Below are 18,530 nucleotides of genomic sequence, written 5' to 3'. Positions count from 1 at the left end.
TTTTTTTTGTAAGTACTTTATTTTCATAAGGCTCAATTTTTCCCCTCAAATGATCCAAGGGAAAAAGTCTTAAAAATGGTCAACTTCATTTTGAAAGAAAGACATTCACCCTTAAAATAAAGCTTTCCATAAAAAAACATCAATCATACACCACTCCAACTTGTTTAAGAATATCCTCTTTGATTTCAGCCAGCAGCAGAGACTCTGCGTGAGACATAATGGGACACTCCTTCATTCCTGCAAAGGAGAAAATGTTGTTTGTGATGAGCAAGTCACCAGTCAACACGCTGCGGATTTAATGACACCCAGGCAGATAAGGTTGTATCGGGACGATTAAGTTCAGTTTTATTTTTTTTAATCTAAAAACCAAGTAGTTTTAATGATGCCGCATAACTTTTCTCTTAAGCATTTTCCCCCCAGTTATTCTTCCGTGCAAGGCATTATTTATGGTGGGCCATTGTTCCTGAGAATGGGTACTGTATTTTCCAGTGTATAAGGCGCACCTTCAATGAATGAAAAAACATTTTCCAAATTTAACTCATTCCCTGCCATTCACAAATGTATTTGAGAATTGCGCCATTCACAAATTTGTTCGGGTTTTTTTTTTTTTTTTCTTTGGGTGCAGATAAAGCGCTGGCCATGGCCTGTGGCCATATTTTCCTTTCCACAAGGGGGAAGGATTCCCCTTTTTTCAATGTTACCGCTTTGTTCCAGCTTCAGCTGTTGTTAAAGCCCTATATAAACCAATATGTCCGCCGAACACTGGTTTGTTAGCCAATACTTTATGCTCCCGAATTTGACGTTCGTCAGGTGAAAAGTTCGTTAGCTAAAGCGTTTATAAGCTGAGGTATCACTGTATATGGCTCACGTACAGAATATATTAACAATTGTTTTGTCATCTGCTACACAGTACGTACCTTTGAGCAAACACTGTCGTACTTCCTCCGCCTCGTAGCGCAACCCTGTGCTATGTACAAAGTTGAGGGGCAAGTGAGGCTCCGGGAGAGGGTATTTGGTCTCCTTCCCATTGACCACCATGACTTCGGGACACCACATGTGAGTTGGGAACTGAGAAAGTGAGTCAGATGGAAATAAAATCAAGGTATTAAAAAAAATCGTTCTCTGTGAGTAGTGACAAATGTGGCTTTGTGTAACCTGAGAGATGTTTATAGAGAACAGGGAGGCGGTTGCATGCGAGTTGGCACAAGTGCAGTCATTGTAACATACCCGGATTAATCCCTTGGTTCCCACCACAATGGCATCGTTTTGGAGCTGGAGTCCTGAGGAACTGGTAAACACGGCCATCCGGTTGTTGGAATACTTGAGCGTTACCACCAAGGTCTCATCCACTCCTGGAAATAACATTCACATATTAACTCATTCACTGCCATTCACGAATTGATTCGGGAATTGAAAAGATGACGCAGAGCGGCATTCCCGAATTTTTTCGGGATTTGTTTTTTTCTTGTTTGGGTGCCGATAAAGCGCTGGCTATGGCCTCTGACAATCAGAATCAGAAAGCCTTTGATCGTCCCACAATGGGGAAATTTGCAATGTGTTTTCCTTCCACCAGTGGGTGGCATTTCCCTTTTTTCCATGTTAGCGCTTTGTTCCAGCTTCAGCTGTTGTTAAAGCCCAATATAAACCAATATGTATGTATTGCATTCTATTTTGGACAGCCGCCCTCATTTCAAGCTCATACCACTCCAGACCCATATCATTTAGGAATTAACTCTTTTTTTCTGATGAATGAAAAGAGTAAGGGTTCTTACGCTGCATTGAATGTTTATGTATTCCTAAAACTCAATATTCTGTGGGTCCTGGAATTCGAGTGACAATGACAGAAACCCTGGCACTGGAGTGGGTTTTTGCACATGCCTGGCAGTGAATGAGTTAAAAAAATGTTTCTCAATTAGAATGTGTTTTTTTTTTTTTTCCATTACCAGTCGGCAGAATGACTCCTTCAGTTTTGATGCTTATTGGCCTCTCTCCACCATACACCATTGAGGTGAACTGCAGCGGGTAAAGGCCGATATCCAGCAGCGCTCCGCCGCCAAGTTCCTTGAGCTCAAGTCTCGGCAGAGGCAGCACAGACAGGCCAAACTCCGACCGGACCATCTTCACATTACCAATCTCTCCCTGGGCAAGCAGCCTCCGGAGCTCTCTGTAAGCCGGGAAAAATCGAGCCCAAATGGCCTGGAAAAGATTTATTCAAGTACGGTAAGGGAAGTCTTTTTGATTGGGGGGGCTTGGTGTCAAACTGCCGTTGAATTACCTCCATGAGGAAGACGTTGTTCTTCTTGGCACAAGCCAGGATCTCCTTGACTTCCTTGGTCGTCATAGCCAGGGACTTCTCACACAAGACAGGTTTTTTGGCATTAAGAAAGAGCAAACAGGAGCTCAGGTGGTTGGTCTGAATGGTGCCGATGTACACCACATCTGCACACACAGACGGCTCATGGCAGTGCGTGCAGACAAACCACAAGATAGATCGAGAGGGCATGAACACCGACCGATGTTGGGATCTTTGGCCAGCTCTTCGTAGCTACCGTATGTCCGAGGGATGTTGTGCGTTTTTCCAAACTTCTTGGCATCGTCTAAGCTGCGGGCAGCCACAGCCACAGCCTGGCAATCAAAGTCAAAATGGAGTTGAAATCAATCCCTCTATTTCCTGTTGGGGATTTTTCTCTCAAAAGAGGTGGTCGTGGATTTGGGGGTTTCCATGTGAAACGTTATCAATTTACAAAAGATACAGTAAAGTCTCGTTATATCGATATTCAAGGGAGTCCGAAAAAATATCGATATAACCGGAACTATCGATATATCCGACCCTGTTTGCATGTAATTTTCTCCGTGCGTGCATAGAAATAGTATCGATATAACCGGGACTATCGATATATCCGATATCGATATAACGAGACTTTACTGTAATTAAAAAAATAACTGCAAAAAAAAACATTACAAGCAAACTCAGCTGACACTAATGGTGATCTTCTGCTCAATTGATTAGCAACATGTCTAGCTAGAGTTTGAAATATAAATAATTTGTAATTATTATTATTTGTAATTAATAATTGAAGCTAATACGCTAGCTATCTTCCAATCTATTAGGCCAATGAATCATTAAACTTACGCTTTAGCACCGCTTTCCTCTTCTATCTGTTGCTTGTAGCAAGACATGCATTCTCCATTAGTTAGATTTCAATCCAGTCCAAAAATCAGCCTGTGTAGTCTTGTACTTTGTAACATCATATGGAATAGTTGTCTACTTCTTTTAATGGTCATGTAATACAGTAGATTTCAATTCCACTTGATATGTTTCACTTAACAAATGTATTTGACTCGCAACCAATGCAAGTTGCATGCCTATGATGATATGCATTACTTTGACAAAAAAATAATCGTTTTGGTTAATGCACCGATGTGTGGGAACTGACATTTTTTTGTTGTACATTCTATTTGCTATTGTCAATTTCACATGTATTTTCCACAGCAAAAAAACCTCAAATATATATTATACTCAAATAGTAAAAACAGTGTGAGTAATGTATTAATAATATAGATAGATAGATAGATAGATAGATAGAATCGGAAAACCTTTAATAGTCCCACAGTGGGGAAATAATAATAATAATAATAATAATAATAATACATTTTATTTCAAGCGCCTTTCAAAACACCCAAGGACACTTTACAATAAAAACAATAAAACAAAGCACATAACATAACTTTAGGTCGGATTGTATTTGTCTATGCACTATTTCTTCGTTATATTATATGTACTTAAAAAGTTATGCATTTTCCTTCAGATGACATCATGAATGCACACGGACAAATGTCAAAACTCTCCCTTCGTATTGTTAATCAACCAACGCCGTCTGCGAAGTGATTTTCGTGGAGCAAAACAAAACAAGTCATGCAAAAGCATACGATAAAAAAAAAACTAAATTAAAAACGGAACTAAAAATTAGCCCCCCGTCCAAGCATCTGATACCTGGTGGTCCTCGGGTGGAAGCGTTTTTAGGGCCACCATGAAGTCGTGGCTGATCTTGCCCGCGCTGCAGATTCCCCACCTGGTTGCCATGTTCGCAAGTGTGTGAGTGGATCCGAGGGTAGCCGACGACTGTTAAAAAGTCAGACAACTGACGGAGTATGTGTGTGCGCGCGCGTGTCTTCGAGTCAGGCGCAACAGGAAATTCCTGCTGCCCATGTTTCATTCGATGCAATTGGCTCTCTTATTGCAAACGTCAGGAAGTGTCACATTTCAAGTTCATTTCATCATCATCGTGTGTTGTTTGGGGTTTTTCCACTGGTCCTCCGAATACAGTCTGTGCATTCTGTAGGATGATTGACAGTGCACTCATATAGGGAAGTCAGCCGCGCATGCGCACTATACGTGAAAAAAAAAAAAAGATGATCGGGTTTCAGAACCCCCTCCCCCGGGTAAAAAAAATAAGTGTGCCAAAAAGGGAGGATAGGCTTGGACCAATCACACACACAACCCCCCCACACACACATACGGTAAATTATGTAACATGGAAGAGGCCGAAGAGGCAGCAAAATGGAAAAATACCCCACAAGCCACAACATTCTGCTTCTCATGTGATCTAATACAAGAGCTGGAACAAACATTGCAGCTATCAATGTGCGAACAATGCCCATGCTTGTATTCATTTAATAACGTGAAAACAAAAGATGAGATGTGTGTTTTTATTTGGGAGCGGGGGTGCAGCTTGTATAGTTTAATATAAATAATACATTTCATTCATCAGTGCCTTTCAAAACTCTCAAGGTCACTTTACAATCAGAGTATGCTTTTTTTAAGTGGGTGAGCAGCGGCAGCCAATGTTTTGTTTAGTGGGTGAGCAGCGGCAGCCACAAGCACTGCATTCAGTCAATCCGGAAGTAACTCAAATAGAACACTAGCTAGCTAGCTAATAAATAGTTAGTTTGTCTTCCTTTGAGCAATTGAAGATACAGGCAAGCATAAGAGCAAAACTATGCTATTAAATATAACTTCCTGTTTTAGAGTCATTTGAAGAGTGTAGGAAAGGAGTGTTTGCATCACACCCCTGGTTTGTTGTTGTTCATATTAATAATATGATTTACATTCAAGCGGTACCAGTTTGACGGCTAGTACTTGTAAAAAGCAAAAAGCTCAGCCAGTTGACATTTGAGCGCATCTGCAGTTACAGTGCGGCACAGTTACACTTCCTGTCCTCCACCTAATGTTTCATGTGGTAAGTGAGAACACTTTTGCACTGCACTGAATCTTCCGTATGGGAAACATTCATTCGTTCATTCATTGATTTATTCATTTTTCCAAACCAAAACAATACTGGACAAGAATATTCAAGTAAATAATGTTTGAGCAATGACTTTTTAAAAGAGACAACCCAGAATGTCTTCTCAAAGTGCTTTATTTCTCAAATAAAAAAAAAATCATGTATTCGATTATTTTCATTTTTACCGTGCTTATTAGAAACAAATTATACAAAATGTGCAATGGGAGCAAAGATGTTTGGATACACAAATAAAAAAAATGCATGTCTAAATGATCATATCCCACCCATTAGCCAGAGTCTTGACTGTAGACCACGCCCACCTGCCGACGCACTTCATCCTCCACTTCGGCCAGCATGAGAGAGTCCGAGTGGGACATCACGGGACTCTCTTTCAGTCCTGCGGTCGAGTAAACACCCCCCACATAGTTCCTATTATTCATTGTATATCCACACTGTGCACATTTAAAGGACAACCGACATCTCCGGTCAAGTTCTGTCCATAATTTGTAAAATCGCTTCAAATTACTTCTGAGCGTATTTTACAAAGATTCCACCGCATATAGCTATATTTTACATTTTAAGACTCGAACTGAATATTCCGGAAGTCTTGTTTTTGAGTTGGTGACGAGTCCTCACCCTACGTCACTGAAGGAATGCCCCTGAATGAGAAAGGACATACCTCAATGCATTTTGCGGTTCTTTGTTTGGTCTGAAAACTTCGTGTTGATCCGTGTTGATGGCGAAATTAGAAGGAAAACACATAAATAACGCAATGGTGAATCGTTGTATGTTACTGCGAGACAACTCTTTGATATTCGTTGACAAGAATTCCAAGCTGAAAAATAAATCAATTTCCAATGGAGCTCTGCCGCCATCTTCTGCGACGCTACACATCAGCCTTGATCCCTCAAAATGACCCAGAAGACCTTCTTTAATCGATTGCAAACATTCATACTTTCCTTTTCAGAACTATTTGAATCATATTCATAATTGGATGTGTAACAAGAAAGCATATTCTCCGAATCTGAAGTCATTGCTTTGATTCTCGTGCAAGTCGTCTTGGCGTGACGTCACGAACTGGGGGCGGGACTTTCCGAAAATGCCTAATTCGCAGCTCAATTTTTTGCAGGTTTTGGACACTTTGGTCATTTTTATTAGTGTTTTGCATTTGACTACAAATATCAACCTGCGTGTTTTGGGTATTTTAGATGCTATAAAACGTTTTTCTGATGTCAGTTAGGAAACAAAAAAGTGATGTCGGTTGTCCTTTAAATGTGTTAGGCCAAAAACGTGACTCCCTGCTGAGATCCGTAAACTGTAAATGTTGTGTCTACATAACAACTGACTAATTTGTTCATTCTGGTCACATTGAGTAAAATGATTAGCTTATTTTTATTTCGCGCTATTTGCGTTTCAGAATATCTCCTTTGTAGTGGAGAATTAGTACAGTGTTTTTTAGGTTACAATTTTAATGTCATTCATGTGAAGCTGTTGACACTAAATTAGTTTGATGCAGTGACAGACTGATAGCTTGAGTACAAGCGCTACCTCAATGTTAAAATTCACTAAAAGTTCATTTGAGAAGTATGTTTTTAGGCAAAATGACAGCTCCCGGAGTTTGTCACGATACCTTTAAGTAAACATTGTCGCACTGCCTCTGCTTCGTAGCACATTCCCGTACTGTTGAGAAAGTTGAGGGTGAAGTCGGTTTCCGGGACAGGATATAGGCTCTCCTTCCCGTTCACTACCACTGAGGTGGGACACCACATGTGAGCAGGGATCTATATGACAAATAACAAAATGTGATTTTTTGTTGGTGAAATTCCGTTAGAACCATCAGTAACCCAAATTCTAGGAATTCCAGTTTGAAAAGCGTGCCAAAAAAAGACTACGAAATTTTCCACATTTCTGATGTGTTTGAAAAAGTGCAGTCCTCTCACTGGTCCACCTACCCTGATGGTACCCTTGGTGCCCACGATGACCGCGTCGTTGTCCAGCTCCACTCCCGAGGAGCATGTGATTACGGCCATGCGGCTTTTGGAGAACTTGAGCGTGACCACGGTGGTCTCATCCACTCCTGGGAACAAACGCCAAAAAAGTTGTGCTACGCTAAGATTTGGTAATACCAATAAATGCATTTTTCTTTGGCTTATTGTGACACTTTCAAATAAGGGTGACTCATCAGATCCACCTGGTAGTGGCTGTGAAAATATATTTACAGTATATGGGGACATATTGAGGAGGCATCATGGTGGGGAGTGGTTAGCACATCGGTCTCACAGTGCAGAGGTGCAGGAATGGATTCCGGCCTTACTGTGTGAGTTTCCATATTCTCCTGGTGCCTGCGTGGGTTTTCTACGGGTACTCCGCTTTCCTCCCATAGTCCAAAAACATGCATGGCAGGTTAATAGAACACTAAATTGTCCCTGGGTGGGTGGGTCTTTGGATGGATGCACGGATGTATCGGATGTATGGGTGGTTTAGTGTGTGGTAATGGGTTGGGTGGATGAATGAATGGAATGGATTTAGGGTGGGTTTTAGGTGGGTGGATGGATGGGTGAGGGTGGGGTTTAGGTGAGTGGGGTGGTTGGGTTGGTAGGTGGGTGGGTGGGTGGATAGATGTCCGGGTAGGTGGTTTGGGTGGATGAATGAATGAATGGATGGATTTAGGGTGGGTTTTGGGTGGGTGAGGGTGGGGTTTGGGTGAGTGCATGGATGGGTGAGGGTGGGGTTTGGGTGAGTTGGGTGGTTAGGTTGGTGGGTGGATGAATATATGAATGGGTGGTTTAGGTGGATGGATGGATTAGGGTGGGGTTTGGGTGGGTTATGGGGTGATTCGTTGGTTGGTTGGTTGAGTGGATGGATGGGTGGGTTAGGGTGGGGTTTGGCGGGGTGGGGTGGATGATTGATTAGAGTGGGTAAGGTGGATGGATGGATGGATGCATTAGGGTGGAGTTAAGGTGGGTAGGTGGATGGTGGCTTAGGGTGGAGTTTGGGCAGGTTATGGGGTGAGTTGGTTGGTTGCTTGAGTGGATGGATGGGTGGGTTAGGGTGGGGTTTAATGGGGTGGGGTGGATGGATGAATAGGGTGGGTAAGGTGGATGGATGGATGTATTAGGGTGGGGTTAAGGTGGGTAGGTGGATGGGTGGGTTAGGGTGGGGTTTGGGCGTGTTGGGTGGATAGGTGGGTTAGGGTATGGTTTGGTGGATGGAAGGATTGGCTTATTAGGGTGGGTTTTGGGTGGATGGATGGGGTTTGGGCTGAATGGATGGATGGCTGGATTTGGATAGATGGATGGGGTTTGGGTTGAATGGGTGGATAGACGGACACCGTCCCACATACCAGTCTCTGTACAGACCCCCGCGGCCTTGATGCTCTCTGGCTTTTCCCCTCCATACACCATAATGGAGAACTGCAGTGGATAGATCCCAAGGTCCAGTAGTGTTCCAGCGCCGAGATTCTTGTCCATTGATCTGGGCAAATGCATGAGGGACTGACCAAATTCGGCCCTTACCATCTTCACCTCGCCAAGCTCCCCTTGAGCGAGCAGCCGTCGGATCTCTACGGAGGCTGGGAAAAATCGAGTCCAGACGGCCTTTAACAGACAAATTTTCAATTCAATTGGATTTGTACTTGCCATCAACTCTAAAATTTCTTTTGTCTGAAAGCGCAAATCACCTCCATGAGGAAAACATTGTTCCTCTTGGCTGAGTCCAGGATCTCCTTCACCTCTTTTGCATTCATGGCCAAAGGCTTCTCACATAAAACATCTTTTTTGGCGTCCAGAAAGAGCAAACAGCTCTTCAGATGATACGGGTGAATCACACCGATGTACACGACATCTAGAACCAGACATCGAGTGGTTAATTATTTATTTTAGGTAGACGATCAATCGACTGTGTCCACATTTGACCCTGGATGTAAACTGACCGATATTTGGATCTTGGGCCAGTTCCACGTAGCTGCCATAGGCTGCACGGATGTTGTGCTTTTTGCCAAACTCCTGTGCGCTATCCAAGTTGCGAGCAGCCACAGCTACAACCTGTTCAAACACAATTTGATACGTCAATGAATTTATTTCAATTTAGAGGAATATTTACACCTCCAAAAAAGCGCTGTTTCAACTTGGGTTAGATGAAGACAAGGGTTTGTTTTTCATTCTGGCCTCCCTGCGTTCCTACTGCCCAAAAACAGAAGAAATGGGCCCCAGTACAGCCCACGATCCTTCATAGGAATCATGGGTGCCCCGCCTCTCACCCAATCTCAGCTGATTCCTGGAGCCTTAATGAGGAGAAGCGCTTGAACAAACATGAAATACTAAATCCTCAAATACTTGAAAAGGGCTGAAAATAAATGTTCCCGTGTACTACAAAAGCTCTACTTTCCTGGTGAGTAACGTGCGCACTTTACAGTATTTACATGATTCCATTCAGCAATTTAAACATTTGACTAGTAAAAATGCACATTATGGAAGAGGCATCCAAGTCATTAATGTGCACTTTGGAGCCTAAATAACTAATTACAAAAAAGCGAGAAAGTGGTATTGTACAAACGTGAACGCTTGTTGAACTTTGTTCTGGTCGGACGCCCTGAGCAAACGCTAAACGGAATCGTTGGATTAAGCAATCGAAACGTGGAGTAAACATTTATTGATTGGGGTGAAGGATTCGCTCCCAGTTTATGTGCTGATACCTGGTGATCTTCAGGTGAAAGTGTTTTCAGGGCCACCGTGAAGTCGTGGCTGATCTTGCCTGCACCACAAATTCCCCATTTGGTTGCCATGTTAGGAAGTGCCGAGAGTTGATCTTGTTGCAACGGCAATGCTTTGCCGATAGGTGGAGACAAAGCTTAACGTATGACCGCTCACGAGTGTACTATACATGTACTGTGTATACTGTATTTCCTTGTTTAGTCCTTCGTTTTTTGTGTACCCACTGCACGAGAAAACAAGAAGGACTGTGTGCAGTTATGGCTATGCATTTTTTATTAGTTTATTGAATAGCATGAATAATTTTCTTTTTAATAACTTTTAGTACTTTGTTTGTTCTTTGCCCCTTTGCTAATCAAATGAATTCAATTTACATTTTAAAATACTCCTGCACCTTGAAAACATACATTGGGAGTATAATGATGATTTTTAACTATTCATCCATATGAATGAATTCTTTTATTTTTAATAACTTTTTGAAATGTGTTTATTTTTTTCCTTTTGCTAGTCCAATGAAATCAATTTACACAAATTTTAAATTACTCCCGCACCTTTAAAACATACTTTGGGATTATGATTCTATCCATCCATCCATCCATGGAGAGATAGATGGATGGATAGATAGTATCATTACAATCCCAAAGTATGTTTTTTTTTAAAGTGTGGGAGCAATTTAAAATTTGTAGAAATTGATTTAATTTGACTCGCAAAAGGAAAAAAATAAACATGTTTCAGAAAGTTATTAACAATAAAAGAATTCGTGCTGATTAATACATAGTTAAAAATAATCATTATACTCCCAAAGTAGTTGTGAACCCTGAAAAAAAAGAAGTGAAAAAAAGCCTTAAAGTAGGGGTTACATGTGAATTCCCTTTCATCAGCACAACCAAAGACTCGCCAGCTCCCTGTGAGGAATAAAATGCTAATCGTGGATATGGCTAGTTAGCATTTGGCTCATGGAACACTGAGCAAACACATTTCTATTAGAAGTGAAATGAGCTCTAAACTTGCAGAAAAGATGACAGAATGAATCTGATTTCACACCTTCATCATTAGTAGATGATTAAATGGTGGAACGTGACGGCTGGCAAAAGATAAGCAAATCATAGTTTTAATGTGACAGTCTTCTGTGGAAGGTTATCTGGCTGCGAGACGAGCAGGTCCACATTACCTGTCAGTCCGCCGTATTACTATTCTTGCCGGGGGAGGGATTTGGATTAAACTGACATTTTAAAAGATAACTGGGCTTTTCCATATGAAGAATTCCTCCCTTGGTTAGCCTAATTTCGGGGGTTGCAATTCATTGGGGTACTATATTCGATGTATCCGTTATCCACCCTTTTTAATTGTTCTATTTATAATTTTACCTCTGTTTGAAATTATTTCCGCATTATCGACTCCTTTGTCCATACACGTTTTACTTTTCAATTTCTCCAGATGATCACACAAAATTAGAAAAAAAACATGCAAATCGAAGCTAAGTCAACGACAGAGGGTTTGGCGTAGTACCCCTAACCGATTCTGAAGATACGCTCCTCTCACTGTACACGAACTCGATTCTCAAACATGGCCATTTATAATATGCACACAATTATAAAAGTGGGTAATTGTGATGAATAGTCACAGGGATTGCTGCCCAGCGTCAATAAAATGACAGCACTAGTAATGCCAAGATATCATTAGCGCTGTACACAAGCCTACATTTGCTACTCACACCTGCTGGGTTGATTGCGTGACTTATACATTGTCATTAATTCACTTATTCAAAGTTTCTGGTTACTTAAAAATGGTAAAATGATTATCTTTGCACCAATGATTGCTTTTGTTTGTTTAGCATAGTTGTTTGTAATTTAAATACGAGTGTAGCCTATACGACAATTGAAAAATACCTTAGTTTTACATAGTTGGCCAAGAACGATCATTTGGATTCTAAATGTATTGTTTTGTTTTGTTCTTTGTTCTTAACAGAATTGTTTGACAACGTCAAGTACAAGAAAGAGTCCTAGCTTGAGTTGATTGTCGGCCAAAAACCATAAGCGGTTTATCTCAATGTCACTCATCAGTGACTTTAGTTTCAGCAACTTGAAATTTAACCTGTAAAATCACAAACAAGTACTGTATTTTTTGAGTTATCATGAGTTGATTGAACATTTCTGTAACTGTTCACAATGCCAGTAAATTCCAGAAGTCCAATCTTACTTCCACTTTGACAAGAATTTTACTTTACCTATGTATTGTCCTATTTGTTATTTTATATCGTATCTGAGTACTCTTTCCTCCTCTGTAACTCATGGAGGAGTTTGTTGAGCATGAGACAAGGAGCTTTTAGTCATTGAATTACAGTAGGTGGTTAATGACCCTAATCCCAAATTTCTTGCTCCTACCCGAGTCTTGCAAAAGCCCTGTTGCCTGGATGGAATCCAGACTCTCGCCATTGAGCATCACCAGGAAAAAAAAACACAGGCAGTACATGTTGATGTCCAGGAGGGCGTCTCCACTGAGCATCGAATGTTGATCTTGGTTGTTGGGGCCGGGAGGTGTAGTTGATTCCAGTGGTAACCGAAAAATGCGCAATAATAAAGTGTGGAAGGATGCCGTCAGATTGAGAAAAATATCTACTTGTTTACAAGGTTTCTCTGGCTAAACCGTGTGTTTTATATATCAAATGTTCGCCACAGCAGTCCTATTGAGAACGCCTCATATTGTGTTTATTACGCAATGAAAATGTGCCTATATACCCAATGGGCTCGGATTATGGAGATAAGAGGTTAGTGTTAAAGGGGATTACAGCCGAACTTTAATGTGTACAGAGTAAAGGTAGTTTTGCAGCTAACACTTGATTAAAGATAAAGGCCTATGGTGTGAAATGAGGAAAATACACTTTACACTTAGACAAGGCTGCAATTGTTTGGCATACAGTCCAGGGTGTACCCTGTCTCTTGCCCAATGACAGCTGAAATAGACTCCCAATCCTCCTGCGACCGACCCTAACTGTGATAAACCGCTTCAGAGAAAGGGTAGACTAGTCAAGTGACAGTCCAAAACACGTCATGAATGATGAGCAATCGATAATGTTCCCACAATAACCCTTTGCCCACAAACTGCCATCCAGAAGATCTGTTTTTTTTTTTCCTGGCAGCGTTCACAAGGTCTTTGACCTGACCAAAGCTCATGGCAATGGGTTCCTCACACAGATCATTCTTGCCAGCGTTTAGGAAGACGAGGTCCAATCTGCAGTGGCATGAGTACCGTGCTGCATCTTTTTCATTGTCTGTTTTAACAGGAAATGTCTGGGAATTGAGTTGAATTATCCGTTAATGCCAACGATTACATGATGCATAATATTTGTATAGGTCATCGTAAGAAACTTACATTTGTCTCTCATAAGCACCAAAGAAAGCATTGCATTGTCCACGTACTGCACACGGCGGTTCCAGACTGACGTTACATCACATTTGAGTCGACCATTCAAATCACTCCTAACATTCTCAACTGTAAACCGTCCTCGCTCGAAAACTGTTCGCCATTTGCACCACTCACCAACTTTTGGGTTGTTGGCCAGCTTTCCGTAGCTACCGTAGAGCTCAAGGACACCGTGGCTCTTGGTAAAGTCTTGCGTCTGCTCCAAACTCCTCAATTATTGAGACAAATGTTAGGTCGTATAAGGTGAGTGAGGATGCAGTGAGCTTTTGGTTTTGTAAAACCGGTGATCCTGAGATAGATGTGTCCTCAGAGGCAGTCTTGACTGATCTTCCCGGTATGGCAAAGCCCTATCGGGTCGCCATGTTGAAGGCCGACGTAGCCTTGCTACAGTTTCGGTGTGACCTTGGCGCGCAGAACCTGTGTTTATACGCTGGAGAGGCCATGCTTTTGTCACTTTCCTCTCCAAAACACATGCTGATGAGTTATCTTATTTGATTACATGATTTTGTATATGTAAAAAGTGACACACTAGTGAGGGTGAGGAGGTTTGGGGGGGGGGGGTTGCACAGTTAAATGTTGCACAAAGCCAGCTCAGGTCAATCCAAGGTTCTGTTTGATCAAAGAAGCAAATAATTACACTGTTGTATCAAGCAGGGTTGAGCAGGGTTAGGAAAGCTGAGGCAGAAAGTGAACAAAAGGCACCATCAACTGAGCTCAGTTGCCCTTGAGCTAAATACAGTATTACGGGTACATTCTTCTGTAGTAAACATACCACCAAATGCCGTCATAGGGGGGCACTGTTTTATAAATCATCTGAAATGTACAGTATTGTCCTGATGTGTTTGTACATTTTGAAGACATAAAAGATTTTCACCAAAATTTGGTCATTCATGCAAATTGTTTCTCAACTCTGTAAGAATTTTTAAAGGGTTAAAAAAACAGCATTAAAACAAGTTCAACAACATAAAATCTTGTTGAAAAAAAATCATTTGAAATTATGTAAATTATGTACATGATGATTTTTGGAATAATTCGTTTTGGACCAAAGATATTCAGCAGTTGATGAGAAAACTTAAAAAAAGAAGTGATATGAGTGATTTATATACATGTATGTATGTATGTATGTATGTATGTATGTATGTATGTATGTGTGTGTGTGTATATATATGTGTATATGTGTATGTATATGTGTATGTGTATATGTATGTGTGTATGTGTGTATATGTATATGTATGTATATGTGTGTGTGTGTGTGTGTGTGTATATATATATATATATATATATATATATATATATATATATATATAATGTGTATGTGTATATATATGTATGTGTGTATATATATGTATATGTATATCTATGTATATATATATATATATATATGTATATCTATGTGTATATATATATATATATATATATATGTATATATATATATGTATATGGTATATATTGTATATGGTATAATCGGGGCCACGTCATGACATCATCACAGGTATTGGGGAAAAAGAGATGCTTGGTGTGAGCAAGAAATTGACACGGCAACCAGGTTTTAAATTGGTGTGAAGCGACCAGTCAGTTGTCTGCCACCAGCTAACAGGCTCAGGTGGCAGGAGACCCCCATAGAGACCCCCCAATTTGAAACTCTGTGGCAGACAGCCTTTCCCCACTTTTCTTGAGTCGACGCACATCTTGTGAAGAGGCGTATAACCCGATCAGACCCTGACTTTCATCTGATCCATCTGCAGTCGGAATTCCAATTAATCCAACGTCCAGGGCGGTAGCCTGCCACCAATATCACGTATCCCGTATTTATTTAGTTTTTTAATTAAGAATACATGCATCTTCTCCACAGGGGCGCATTTGAATGACATTTCATGGACTCAGCAATGGCTTCAGAGAGTTCAGATTCGGAGAATATGCTTTCTTGTTCCTCATCCAGTTAGTAATATGATATACATAGTTCTGAAGAGGAAAGCATAAATGTTTGCAATCGATTAAAGAAGTCCTTCCGTATCAATTTGAGCCGTCTGAACTCCAATGTAGCTCCCAGAAAATGCACAAGATGGCGCCTTTGGAAATGGGCTGATTTGTCTGCTGAGAATTTGTGTCCACTTTTAGTGTTGGTGCGACACACAACGATTCACCATCGCGTTATGTATGTTTCCTTCTAATTTTGCCATCAAGACAGATCAACACGATGTTTTCACCCCAAACAAAGTACCCGGAATGCATTGTATGTCACTTTCTCGGTCAGGGGCGTTCCTGACGTGACATCATCTCAGGCATTGTCATCAACTCGAAAACAAGACTTCTTGAATATTCAGCGCAAGTCTTAAAACGTAAAATATAGCTATATGCGGTGGAATCTTTGTAAAATGTGCTCAGTAGAAGTCATTTGAAGTGATTTTACAAATTATGGACACAACTTGTCCAGACGCATCGGTTGTCCTTTAAATCTAGCTCGATAAAAACCAAATAAATATTAAATGCTCAAAACTCACAACTATTTTATGAAAGTATTGAAATAATCTGGATAAAAATAGTAAAAAATAAAAATACATTCTATAATGTATACTACTTTTCATCCTCAATGCCACTTCGCCCAGCATGTAGCTTGCTAGCTGTTGCGCCGTAATTAGCATCAAGCCTGCCTTGACTAATTGTGTGTAAATCGCACTAGCGAGTGACCTCACCTTAGTGTGCGTTTGTCTAGCTCAGCGAAATCAGAATCCCTGTTCGCATCACGCTAAATATGGACGAATACATAATATACCAGGTGTTTCCCCAGAACCGCTAAACTATTTGCGTTCACCCTCCCTGTCCTTGACTATGTTATTTGAAAATCCAATATATTCAGGTGTGCTTGCAATAAGAGTATTATTTATTGATATTTTTCACACACTTCCTTTGAAAGACAACCGACGTCACTTTTTTGTTTCTTAATTGACATCAGAAAAACGTCTAAAAGCATCTAAAATACCCAAAACACACAGTATGATATTTTTATTCAAATGCAAAACACCAATAAAAATGACTCAAAATGTCCAAATACTGCAAAAAATTGAGCTGCAAATTGGCCATTTTCAGAAAGTCCCGCCGCCAGTTCGTGACATGGAGAATCAAAACAATGGCTTCAGATTCGGAGAATATACTTTCTTGCTACACATCCAGTTATGAATATGATTCAAATAGTTCTGGAGAGGAAAGCATACTTGTTTGCAATCGATTAAAGAAGTCCTTCCGTGTCATTTTGAGGCATCTGAACTGCAATGTATCGTCCCAGAAGAGGCAGAAAAAATGGCGACCAGCTCCCGTGAGGAATGAATCAGCCCGTTTCCACAGGCTGACAAATTCCCTCCATGGAGCTTGGACGCCCTCCTCTGGTGGCTCTTGGGTGCAATGCGAGGTCCCCAGACCAAACAAGTACAGCAAAATACATTGACGTGATGGATGGACCGCTATAATGCGTCTTTTTTTTTTTCGCTCAGTGACGTCACGTACGGACTCGTCACCAACTCAAAAACAAGACTTCCTAAATATTCAGCGAGAGTCTTAAAACGTAAAATATAGCTATATACGGTGGAATCTTATTAAAATACGCTCAGTAGAAGTCATTTGAAGCCATTTTACAAATTATGGACACAACTCGTCCGGAGACGTCGGTTGTCCTTTAAATGTGATTCCACAGATAGTCACAGATGTACTGTAGCTCACCAAGTTACCGTTTAACAGCTCTGTATTTCATCAGCGTATTTGATGTTAATGTGAAATAAAAAGGACCGTAGAGAGGCGGTCTAATCTCACTTTGATTAATGCCGACATGTGGAAGGTCCTTCCCCACTCCTTCCCAGCTGTCACGGGAGGCACACTTTGTATTTATTTATTTATTTTGAGGCAAGGGGGGGGTGGGCATTGCAGCAGCATTGGGAGCAACTCCTTCATTTTAAGGTCACCGCAGGAGAAGAGTCCGGCGTTTCAGTCATTTATTTCCAATGATACAACGTGCCATGATTTTTTTTTCCTCCGTGAGTAAAAGTGTGATTGAGGATTGAGCGAGTCTTTTTAGCTGCCCACCATTGTGGCACCGCGCAGCCCTCTTTGAGAGTCACTATCTCTATCTGCAGCATGCACACACTGGGAGGCTGATCTGTGGAGCAAGAGCGGACTGGACGGGAGCTTACTTAGCTGAAGCCCCTTCATCTGAGCCCGGTGTCTGTGCTGATGATGGGAAGGAGGATGAATGGAAGGAAGGCACACGCCTGACATGGAGTTATCACTCTTCATTATCTCATTCCATGTTACCCCAATTCCATATTGGCCACTGAATGATGTGTCTGAATGATCAGGTCCCCATGAGCCATCGTAGCTGGATGCTAGAATGAAACTGAAGCAGAACGGAAATACAATTCCTTCCAAGAAGCGACTCTGCCTTTAATCGGTTCTGATTTAGAATAATTGAGAGCGTCCACTGTTCTTGGAGTGTGACATTGTGTCATTAACGAGTTGCAAAACAGTCATGGAAAGGGTTGAAGTGGTGAGCCTTAGAAACGTATCTGTGCTGTAATGGATCAAACACCTGTTGTCAATTTTGCCAAAGAATTTTGTCCAACAAAATACAAATGTATTTGTTGAACCGGATATAGTAAATTTTCTTTTAAATAAAATTGCATGATTGATGACATGTATCACATTAATTACACCAACAGCAACATCAACATTAACAAACACAGTGATACCTCCGTTTATGAACTTAATTGGTTCCCAGAAAGTGTGTGTAAGGCGAAAAATTCGTCTGCCAAACATTTATTTCCCATAAGAAACCATTAAAATGAGAATAATCCGTTCCCAGGTCCCCATAAAACATTCGTAAAGCATTTGTAAGCCGAGGTATCACTGTAATGTTATTTATAAGCGCCTTTTAAACACATCAAGGACACTTTACAGTCACAGAATAAAAATAAAAAACCTTAAATAAAATCATAAATAATAAAATAAAAGATTAATTGTACACTCAAATAAGGCAGTGTTTTTTTATTGGACTTTTGTCCAAGTGAACCTCCCTTTTGACCCCCCCCCCCCCAAAAAAAAAAAAAAAAAAACACAAAATAAACCA

General features: G+C 40.8%; 3 protein-coding genes across 5 annotated transcripts in view; 1 reads left to right on the top strand and 2 right to left on the bottom strand.

The window, feature by feature from the left end:
• Positions 1-3: 3 nt before the first annotated feature.
• LOC148900900 (trans-1,2-dihydrobenzene-1,2-diol dehydrogenase-like) lies at positions 4-4,199 on the bottom strand. Its single transcript, XM_088992974.1, has 7 exons — positions 3,995-4,199; positions 2,514-2,625; positions 2,276-2,439; positions 1,944-2,196; positions 1,228-1,352; positions 918-1,068; positions 4-237 (listed from the first exon to the last, which is right to left on the bottom strand). Exons 1-7 carry the CDS (start codon positions 4,082-4,084, stop codon positions 140-142), a joined length of 993 nt encoding a protein of 330 aa, XP_088849100.1. The 5' UTR covers positions 4,085-4,199; the 3' UTR covers positions 4-139.
• A 1,191-nt stretch (positions 4,200-5,390) lies between these two features.
• On the bottom strand, positions 5,391-10,132 carry LOC148900899 (trans-1,2-dihydrobenzene-1,2-diol dehydrogenase-like). 2 transcript variants are annotated; one of them, XM_088992950.1, is made up of 8 exons: positions 9,979-10,132; positions 9,217-9,328; positions 8,965-9,128; positions 8,801-8,881; positions 8,629-8,698; positions 7,238-7,362; positions 6,916-7,066; positions 5,391-5,682 (listed from the first exon to the last, which is right to left on the bottom strand). In XM_088992950.1, exons 1-8 carry the CDS (start codon positions 10,066-10,068, stop codon positions 5,573-5,575), a joined length of 903 nt encoding a protein of 300 aa, XP_088849076.1. In that variant the 5' UTR covers positions 10,069-10,132; the 3' UTR covers positions 5,391-5,572. The 2 variants fall into 2 exon arrangements, with proteins under 2 accessions (XP_088849076.1, XP_088849075.1); XM_088992949.1 differs by having other exon boundaries at positions 5,392-5,682; positions 8,629-8,881; positions 9,979-10,131.
• rec114 (REC114 meiotic recombination protein) overlaps positions 9,337-18,530 on the top strand; it is a 145,854-nt gene continuing 136,660 nt past the window's right edge. For both annotated transcript variants that reach the window (XM_088992952.1, XM_088992951.1), the window contains exon 1: positions 9,337-9,674. In XM_088992952.1, the coding sequence (XP_088849078.1) occupies positions 9,640-9,674 (35 nt within the window). In that variant the 5' untranslated portion in view covers positions 9,337-9,639. The remainder of the gene's footprint in view (positions 9,675-18,530) is intronic.

Source organism: Hippocampus bargibanti, linkage group LG03 (assembly GCF_051943395.1).
Source record: "Hippocampus bargibanti isolate YZ-2025 linkage group LG03, ASM5194339v1, whole genome shotgun sequence".
Taxonomy (NCBI): Eukaryota; Metazoa; Chordata; class Actinopteri; order Syngnathiformes; family Syngnathidae; genus Hippocampus; species Hippocampus bargibanti.
The sequence above is the reverse complement of the archived record's forward strand: the minus strand, read 5'-3'. Positions and strand labels throughout refer to the sequence as shown.